The 10,319-nt window shown below is 41.1% G+C and overlaps 1 protein-coding gene across 1 annotated transcript in view; it reads left to right on the forward strand.

Annotated features, from left to right (window-relative positions):
- The window catches only part of plekhh2 (pleckstrin homology domain containing, family H (with MyTH4 domain) member 2), a 43,556-nt gene extending 33,465 nt beyond the window's left edge, over positions 1-10,091 (forward strand). The window contains exons 23-30 of the mRNA XM_074676506.1: positions 3,441-3,596; positions 3,682-3,779; positions 4,123-4,264; positions 4,383-4,514; positions 4,622-4,756; positions 6,018-6,104; positions 6,409-6,558; positions 6,689-10,091. Of these exons, the coding sequence (XP_074532607.1) occupies positions 3,441-3,596; positions 3,682-3,779; positions 4,123-4,264; positions 4,383-4,514; positions 4,622-4,756; positions 6,018-6,104; positions 6,409-6,558; positions 6,689-6,874 (1,086 nt within the window). The 3' untranslated portion in view covers positions 6,875-10,091. The remainder of the gene's footprint in view (positions 1-3,440; positions 3,597-3,681; positions 3,780-4,122; positions 4,265-4,382; positions 4,515-4,621; positions 4,757-6,017; positions 6,105-6,408; positions 6,559-6,688) is intronic.
- Positions 10,092-10,319: the final 228 nt, after the last annotated feature.

Genomic DNA, 10,319 nt, shown 5'->3' on the forward strand with positions numbered 1-10,319 from the left:
GTTGTAGAAATCACTGAGTCTTTCTGTACTCTGATCAGAATCGTCCGCTCTAAAATAAAGCATGAGATCTTCACAAGATTTTCATGAGACTTGTTAAAATAATAAGGTCACAGCATAATGATCTCCTAACTGGTCCATGACATGTTGAGAAAGCGGGCCTCAAACACCAAGGTCTCCCTATAGCCCGCCCCTCACAAGCCTCCAGAGGACTAGCCAACCAGAAGGAAGGGGATTGGTGAGCCCCATGGAGCCTTAAAGAGACAGCAGTGCGAGAATTAGGGAGCCCCTTTGAGCTTCAGACGATACTAAGATCACGAGCTCACTCAATCAGAGGCACAGCTCAGGGTCACGGAACCTACAGGCACCCTATAGCTGTACGCAAAGCCCTTGCCACTTCCAATATGGCCGCGATAGCCGATGTGCTTCATTTACCATTTCAGAAAAGTGTGGTGACGTCGGGTTAGACTACCTCCATGTTTTATACAGTCTATGGTTAACACACAGGGGACAGGTTTTATTACCTTTACTGCAGCTAGGGGGTGATCAACACTCTGCTTTGATTTTCAGGGAGCTGTCAGGTCATCCATCTTTTTGCACAATCTATGTAAACACTTCATGAGACATGTGAAATAAAACCAGTCTCACCAGACGGCAGTCTCAGCTTAAAGTTGTGGGAATGGTGACGGTTGGAACCTGCAAAGTGAGGTCATATAACTTACATAAATCTTGCTACTATGCTCTCAGAGCTTACACTGATTAAACTGTCATACTGCTCTGCTCCACCTCACCTGTCATCTTCCTGTTCACACTGTTTGTTTTGTTACTCCTCTGTCTTTCACTCTGCCTTTTCAAAGCTGTGCTCTTCAGCCTCTCCCTGCACACGTTATGTCCAGATCCTCTGAGTATGGAGTGAGGGTAGGTTTTTAGACCCTCCAGTCTGCTCTGTTGCTGGTTTATTGACAGGGTGTAGCATTGTTTATCATGCGTCATTAAAGAGGATTTGTAGATCAGAGCAACATGTTCTAACCCGCACAAACATAAACTGCTTGTAAGAGGGTAAAAATAAAAGTCATATGAAAAAAAAATCAGAGTCTTTTTCTTTTAAAGTGTTCTGTTTTTATAGACATCAGAGAAAAAAGAGAAAGAAAGAAAAGACAAAAAAGATGCTGTTAGAGATGAGTATTTCCCAAACTGCAGAGGATGTTGGTTGTTTTTCACTTTAACGGCTCATTATTAGAGAGAAATGTAACAACGGTGACACAAGTTCCTGCTTCCGTGGGAGCAACAGGGTGTGACCTAAGCGGAGGGACTGATTTGAGATTTTTTTTTTTTTTACCCCCTGTTTGACTCTAACACAATAAAATGTATGCTCTTGCAGAGACTTTTTTAATCAAGCCATCGTTTGCATTAGATATTTTCACCCCATCAGCCAAATTTCTTAAAAACACCACAGAGATAAACGGTGTATCAATACTACATCATTTAATATGACTCCTCAGTCCACATTGAGAAAACTGCAGTAAACAAGAGAAGAGCTTTGTTGGCCTTGTGCACATGAAGCCATGTAGTTTCACAAATGTAAATTCCCCCTATTTGTTTTTAAAAAATACTTTCGTCAACATGTAGCGGGCAAAATCTGCAGATAAGAGCGGCGTAAAGCATGTCAAACCAATATGCAGATATGAAACCTGTGCCAGCCAATCAGAATGAGCCCTGTCATTCAGCTGTGACGTTTGGGAACCAAAAACTTTTTTCCAGCATATACATAAAACTATGAAACCAGAGTTTTCCAAAATCCTTATTTTGGCCGGGGTTTTTAGAAAGCATTGTTTTGGTGACGTAAAACTGTGGTTTTGTGTGGATGACAGGCCTGAATGCCTAAAAACATGTGGCTTCCCAGATACCGGGCTACATGTGTCCATGACCTTAGCTGCGACTCTGAATCTGCTCTAACCTGCAGAAATCTCTGAAAAGTTTACAGCCTTGGTAGTAGTGCTGCACGATTTGGGGAAAAGGTGCGATTTGCGATTAGGTGGACAATATTGCAATTACGATTGTGCTTGCGATTTTAAAAAAAAAGTTGTGTCATGATGAGTCTACAGACTTGCTTGGTTATCATGGAGAAAAATCTGAATTGCATGTGCTGACATTGCGATTGCGATTGCGATAATCGTGTAGCCCTACTTGGTAGGGGCAGCGATGTCATCTGCAGCAGGGGGAGGGCTGCTGCATCTTTCCAGAGAAGGCGTGGAGAGATGTTATGTTTCTTGTGGTGGTTTTTCCCGGGTCTCTGTCCGCTATATGGAGTGTGCTTGTCTGTGTGTGTAAATTCACATACATGTTTGTGTGTTTGTGAACACATTGGGGCGGAGCATTGCACTGTGCGAGAGAGCACGTGGTCAAACATGAACCCGACGATCTGCAAACGACATCCCATCATGTAAATTAGATCAAGACCGTGAAGCATTTCAGTGTGTTAGATTTAAAAAAAAACAAGGTATAAACCTGATTTATGAGAGAGGTGACTCTAAATCACATCTGCTGTCATCTGGCGCAGTATGGAAAATAAAATGAACTCGTCTTCCAGAGGGAGAGTGTGCCTCTGTTAGGGAAGAAGAGCCCCTCATATAATGGTAGGGGAAACACTGAAATATTACTTGAGACAAAATGTAACCAAAACTGTGACTGTTTTTTTACAGTTCTTTTTCTTCCTTTAATTATTTCCATGTCTCTTTTATTTTCTTTTTTAATCTAACTTTTTGGGTTTGCTTTTTGCTTTTTGCTTTCTGTATTTTTCAAATTTTTATTTATTTTTTCTTTCTCTCTTTTTTCTTTTTTCTTTCTTTCTTTCTTTCTTTCTTTTTAAATTAAAGATCTAATTTATTTTTTTGATTTTCTATCCTTTTACAACTTTTATTATTATAATTCTATCATTTTTATGTCTTTCTTCCCTTTTTTTAACCTTTTTACTTTATTTCTTTTTTTTCTTGTCAGTTTTGCCTCTGATTTTCTCCCTCTTTTTTTCTCTTTCTTTTAACTTTAATTTGATTTTTTTTAAATTTCCCTTTCTTTTTCTTTTTTTCTTCTTCGCAGGATATACAACTAAAATTAAATGTTTTCATAATATTAATGCAGCTCTAGTTTTATCCCTGATCATGATCAGAGCATTTACTTTTTTTCTTTTATTATGTCAAACTGCTGTGTTTTACATTCACGTGTGATTTCTTTGTTCAGCTGAGAGCATGTTAAATTATTATTATTATTATTTTTATTATTATTATTATTATTACTATTTGCAGATCTGAAGCCCAGCTGTGTCAATTATACTAAAGTTTTACTCTCTGGGTGTGACATCAGAGGAAAATGGCGTCCGTGTAAATATAATAACCTGGTGTTGTCTTCCTTACAGTCATATCATTGTCTGCGTTTGATACCTGCAGGTGGTGAGCTTCGATGCTTCAACCACAGTGGACGAGTTCCAGAGTCGCCTGAACCAGGACAGCGGGATCAGGAAGACCGGCCTCTCTGGCTTCAGTTTGTACACCGACGACCCCACCGGCCGAGAGCTGGAGCACTGTCTGCAGGGCGGAGTCAAGGTGCAGCTTCTGCTCAGGTGATGATGACTTTCTGGATGTGCTGAGAAGCTTTTGATTTCTAAACTGTTTCCTGCTTCAACGGCAGATCTGTGACATAATCTCCAAATGGGAGCAAGCTTCAAAGGAGCAGAACACCGGCAAGTCTGAGAACACCAGGACGGTCCGGCTCACCTACAAGAACAGGTACGGTCGTTCTCTTCAACTCAGTTCTGACCAGAAAACTGACGGGAGCTGGTGAGACTGTGGCGCAAAATTCACTAGAGGGGGGTCACACTTAGACTTCCAGTGATGGCGACCATAGTCCTACATCTGAATGACTTTAAAATTCACATCCATGAATCTTTAATCAACCTGTTTCAGCTCATGACATCGCCCACAGGAGACATCAACCAGACTCTATGTCCAGCATCATTCTTGCTCTTCAGATTCAGAATCAAGGACAGCTTTACAGTTTATTGGTCTTTTGACTTTACTCTCTATCTTTTTATCTTTCTGTCTGTCTGTCTGTTTATCCGTCTGCCTGCAGGCTGTATTTCTCCCTCCAGGTCAGGGGGGAGTCAGAGAGGGAGAGGCTGCTGCTGGCGTATCAGACAAACGAGGCCATCGTGGCGGGGAACTTCCCCGTCAACAAGGAGCTCGCTCTGGAGATGGCCGCTCTGCTGGCTCAGGTCCAAGATGTGTTAATGCACAAGTTTTGAGATATCTTTAATCCAGATCATCTGGCAACCTGCAGCACAACAGATTTTCACTAACTGTGAATTTAAAAGCTTTTGTTTATGTTCTCAGGTGGAGTACGGGGATTTTGAGCGCCCTTTCTCTGCTCCTGGATCAGCTCAGACCAAGTCTAACCAGACTCTGAAGCAGGTTCTGGACAGATTTTATCCCAAACATTACCGCAGGAGCACGTCTGAGGAGCAGCTCAGGTCTGAGACAGAAACGCTGCTTCAGTGGACACGAGGTTGGTTTTGATTTGTGGTGCTTGGCTTAAAAAGACTTAAGTCCTCTCCTCTTCTTCTCTCCTCCACCTCAGAGTGCTGCTGCAGCGTCTCTCTGCGCGCTGGGCCTCCCTCAGGGGTCGAAGTTCATCAGAGTGCGTCAGGATCTACCTTACCGTTGCCAGGAAGTGGCCTTTCTTTGGTGCCAAATTATTTGAAGCAGAGGTAGGAGAACATTTCCCACATTAGGAGCCATTGAAGCCAGTAACACTAAGACTATTTTATTTAATTTCATAAGGCAAAAAAATTGAAATTAAATGATGTGTAAAGAAAAGATGGAAATAAAAAACACTGCCTGAAAATGCAACAACACAACATTAAAATCTTGAGATAAACTTTCCACTGACACAGTGCAAACATTCACTGATGGTCCCTTACTGGTTTGAGGGCCGTGACAGGTACAATGATGTCATAGCAGGTAAGCACCATAGTCTAAAACAAAAAAAAAAGGACATCATCTTGCTAGGCTCAATTTGAGGTTACCAGGAAAACTGCTGTTTTCAATAGTTATTATATGTTTGAGATGTTACACTGCAAAAAAAAAAGAAATCTTATAAAGTGTTTTTGTCTTATTTAAAGTACAATTTGTCTCGCTCGTTATACTTCATATGAGCAACAGCCAGGAAGGTCCAGAAAAATGTATTGTTTTAAGTTAATTAAAGACAAAAATTAGGTCTGAATTTCTTGTACCAAAAAAAAAATCTGCCAGTGAAACAAGAAAAAATTGCTTGAAAATTTGCACACTGGATAACATTTGAATTTAAAAGTAATTTCTTGTGAGTTTAACATTATGGCGTGTAATGCTTCACTTCACAGTTGTGAAGTTCACTGGTTTCACCTATGAATAAACATGTTCCCATCTCCTTTTTCCCATTTTTCTCGACCAAAATCTACATCCTGGTGTCTGAGGCTAAGCCTGTGTTTTTTGTGTCGTTGGGGCCTCTTTCATGTATTGGATGAACATCATGTTTTGAGAAACACGAAAGAAAGGGGCACTTTGTGGAGCCAGAGCCCATCAAATGTGGGACATCGTCTCAGATTGTGGGGCATGGGAAAAGTGATTATAAACCTGTGCAGTCCCTCACAAAAGGGGAAACCTTGTTACCCTAAATCTGAGCCTTTCACCTGCAAGACCGTAATATTCAGTAAATTGCCTATAGAGTATAAAAACTTTTGACCTTCTGGATGTTTGCGGTAGGGATATACTTTTTGAAATATCTTATATTTGATTCAAAGATCAGCCTTTCCAAAGTATCTCATAAAAAGGGCACATAAAAGATAAAATAATAGTGCATTGTGTTTTGAAAAAACTTTTCAGTGCTCTCACGTTTGATTGCTCCAAACTACATTTGTGTGGGTCAAACCCAGCAGGTCATTTTACTGTGGTGTGTTATGAAAATGTGTCTGTGCCTCTCTGTCTTTTCAGTCTGTCACTGCGTCTCCACAGCAGGGCGGGCGTGTTTGGCTGGCTGTGCATGAGGACGGCATCAGTGTGCTGGAGCACAACTCTGTGGTGAGCATCTCTGCTGTCAAAAAAGAAAATTATAAAGATTATGAGGGTTTAATGCAGACAGATGATGGCTTATAGATCAGGGGTAGGCAACCTTTTCCATGACTTGTGCCATTGTAAAATAGATTCATGCCCAAAGTGCTGATACTTCCTTCTTTCATATGATCATTTGTAAATTATCTGTTTTTAAAGTATTTTTGCTGTCTGTGTGCAAACACAAATATTTTCAGAGTGAATGTGAGGTGAAAAAAACAGGTGTGGCAACAATGTTCGATATTTTATGTTGTATGTGTGTCTGCGTGTGCAGAAGCCGCTGGTGTCCCACCCCTACAGGACCCTGATGACGTTTGGAGGCTGCAGGCAGGACTTCATGCTGGTGGTGGGACAGAGCCTCGGGACAAACGCCAGCAAAGACAAACCGACAGAGAAACACCTGTTTGCCATGGACGCATCCAAGGTGAGAGCAGGAGCAGGCTGTGGCTTTAAACGAGCTCGACCCAGCTTTGTTTAGTGCTTTAAGGATGGGGATCCACTCATCCACACAAAAACCCTCACTGTGACTATTTCTTGTTTTGTTGGGTCAACAGATCAGGGAGATCACCCTCCTCATCTCCAGTTACATCAACAGCGCTCATCAGCAGAAGGCCGCTGCCCACCACCTCTCAGCCCCCGCTCTCATGGTCGCTCAGCCCGTAAGTCTGAAGAGCAAAGAGCTGAGGAGCAAATCTCCCCCAGCACTGGGTCGCCCCAGCAAGACTCCCACGCTGCTGTGAGGGGACACAATTAACCAGGGAACCCTCTGGAAAACATTTACTTCCCTGAAGCTTTAAAACGAGTCTGCGGCCGTGGTTGGTCTGACATTTGTAATGCTTTCTTTCTTTTGGGCTTCTGTGCCTTTATTCAGAGAGAACAGTACATCAAGATAGTAAACTGTGAAAAGAAGAAGAATGGCTAAATGAAGATGGATTTCAGAGTTTGGAGCCTAAATATACCTCTGGTTTAAAGAATTCATTTCAAATAAGAAAGTGCAACAAAAGCAGTAACCAAATAAATCAATAACTCAGTAACAAAGGCCAAGCATCTATTAAAAGAAAGTTTTATTTTAACACCACTACCTTTTGATAATTAAACCGAAAGACATTAACAACATGCAGCGTCTTGACTGCAAGAGGGAAAAAGGGATACATACAAATCAAAGTGATGATAAGTCACTCCTGCTTCACTCTCAGACTGAGAAAAAACCAAAAACCAAACTCTCTGCTGGGACTCCATGCCCTCCTCTCAGAGCGTTTGTTTCACACCAGACCTCAGAAAACAACCAACCTCTGGAGGCGGGTCAAAGCTGCCATCAGCACATCTTCAAGCTACTGCAGGAAAACTTGGTCCGTTTGAAAGCTCGGATGGTGGCAATGCACACACAACTTAGAGTTTTTAATCCAACCCAAACAGGGATTTTGGTGGTCTTTGGTCTTTGTGAGGCACTGGTTTTAGACAAAGGTCATGGGGCTGAAGAAATGGTTGAGAGGGCAGCAGTTGTTTTAAAGTAAGATGGTGGTTTTATTGATAAGATGTTTTAATTTGGCATCACAGCAAATGTTGGAAGGTACGGGAAACCACTGAGTGACAGAAATCTAAAGGTCGATACTCAAACACCAAAATAGTTCTTCAGCTAGCCCTGTAGCTGTTAGTGAAGAGGCTCAAAGCCCGCCTCATCTCCAATATGGCCAATAACTAGCTTCAAAACTGTGTTTAAGAAACAAACTAGTGACGTCAGGGACATTGTATCAGTTTATTATACAGTCTAAGATGTACTCTCAGTGAAGTCATGCTTCAGCTTCTTAAGATGTGTTGTGAAGCCAAACTACGGTAGTTGTGATACTGGGAAAGCTGACTCAGCCCAGCATGCAGTTGATAAAGAGAGAAGCAAAAACTTTAAGGTAGTTTTGTTATTTGTTAGTAAACACAACATTCGAACTGGGCTCCTCCTCCTTGGCTCAGTGCCAGCTGCAGCGCACACCCACAGCATCTGACCGTAGCAACGTGAACACATTCACTAGCCCAGCAACCAACAGTAGCACTGGTTTCTACATGAAAGACTCAAGAGCCGTGCACCTGACTTGGCATGTTAGCACAAGCTAATCCTGGCTATTTGACACATACCTGGTTAGCAGAAAGCTAACTCATGTTGCACTTCATCCCGTGCTTCTCCCCAGGTGCCGAAAGAGAGTGAAAGTCGAGCCAAGCTTCACCCTCATTTATGAAAAAGCTTTATCCGTTTGGTGTTTCATGTCACTTTAGTTGTATTTCTTTGTCCATGCTACGTCCACTATCATAGCCGCGCAGGTAGCTTTTTCTGCTGGCTAATCACCAACATGCAAAGTCACTTGTGCACTGGGCGTGCTGTGATTGGCTGAGGGAGCCACTCTCCACCCAGAAATATCCTGAAACAACCAAAACATCAACTTACAGGCAGATGAGAGTTGTCGAGGCAGACACAGACACCGCCACACATGTAGAGAAGCCCAGAAGTGATGATTAAGCAGGATTATTCCTGTAAAAATCGACATTTTTCTTTTTTTGGGAAGTCTTGCAGACTCTACCTTTAATATGGAAACATATGCATAAGTATCAAAATTTAACTTAAACAGATAAGTCTAAAGAAAGTTTAGCGCTTTTGCAGTGTAGATGAGAGCTGGAAAAATAAGCAGAAGAGGATAAGAGCCACATAACATTTTTGGTGGTGAAGTCAAAGGAAAAGTTTTCAAAATATAAACTCATTTTTATGTAGTTCTTTAAAATAAAAATTTCTGAAAGGTTAAGACAATTTTTTCCCCTCAGAATTAAGATTTTAAAATCATATTTTTTTTCACAAACTCTGACTCTATCCCTAAGATTAATGAGAATTCAGATCTCTTTCTCAGAATTCTGATTTTTATCAGGGAACATGGCTTTCTCAGGAATCTGAGAATTAAGTCAGACGTTTTTTCCGAAGAATGACAAAAAAAAATTGTTTTTTTTTTTTTTTGCTTTAACATTTAAAAGATATTTTCAGTGTCCCTAAATCTTTCCCATTTTCTTTATTCAGCCCATCAATGCATCTCTGTCTGATTTGATTTTTAAAGCAAGTGTTGCTGGGGTCTTCTGGGCTTTTCACAGCCTGCCTGAGGCAGTCCTTCACAGAGCTGCAATCCTTCACACAACCACATTGTTGACATGTTTTAACGTCAGAGGTTACTGTGTCATCTCCAGCTGCTTAGAGCACACACTAACACAGGAAATGAACACAAAAATCCAAATAACATAAACTACCCAAGGATAGGTGTTCCACCTGTTCTCTGAAGATGCTCACCTCTGTTTTACTGTTTTACTTTTGACTGCTGGAGTTTCTGTTGTTTCATTTGACTCTTCAGCAGAGTGTGACATTTTTACAGAGAGAGGCTGAAATCTTAACCCAGTGATCCAAAGCGCGGAGCAACAGTCTGAGCATGACAGAAAATGTCAGCAAGAGTCTTTTTAAATTATTTTCCCTGTTGTGTAGTCCTGGCTCCACAGCATTAGATGATATTAAATTATACAGAGATGAATAAATCTGGGCAGAGTGAGGAGAGAAAGAAACAGGGAGAAGAAAGTTAGAGTGCAGTGAGTCTGAGAGACTAAAGAAAACCAGTTTCTGCTTTGGTTACTGATTGTCCAGGTAAGGGGTGAACTTTTACTCCTCAGCTTTGTGGTGAAGGAGTGAAAAACTGAAATGTGTCGCGCGGTCTGTATTTTACATGACAAGGTCGGTGTATGGGAATGAGTTTGTTTATGATGATGAAGAGGAAAGAGCTGAGGGGGTGTGACAAAAGGTTTAGCAGAAATGTTTGCTGGTTGTAGAGAAATGTGATGTTTCCTGTTTTCCCGTAAAGACAATACGAAGTATTTAAATGAAGTAGTGAGTTTGAGGTTGACTTGAAAAACAGGAAGTCGCAACATGTACGGTACTTTGAAAGATGGTTGTTTCCAGTATTATCTCTAACCTGTACTCAGAGTCAGGTTTGTATTTATTTCTCATATTATAAAAACATCTTCGGAATATTATTATTATTATTAATATGTAAGTATTTTAAGATAACTAATAAAATAAACCTGAGAAAAAATGAGTTTCACTGAGTCTTCAATCCTGAAACCACTACACTCATATTTTCCTATTCTCCTTCAGTTTCCCTCCACAGTCCC

Source organism: Halichoeres trimaculatus, unplaced genomic scaffold (genome assembly GCF_033239565.1).
Source record: "Halichoeres trimaculatus isolate MK-OKI-2021-1 unplaced genomic scaffold, fHalTri1.1 fHalTri1_scaffold_8, whole genome shotgun sequence".
Classification (NCBI taxonomy): domain Eukaryota; kingdom Metazoa; phylum Chordata; class Actinopteri; order Labriformes; family Labridae; genus Halichoeres; species Halichoeres trimaculatus.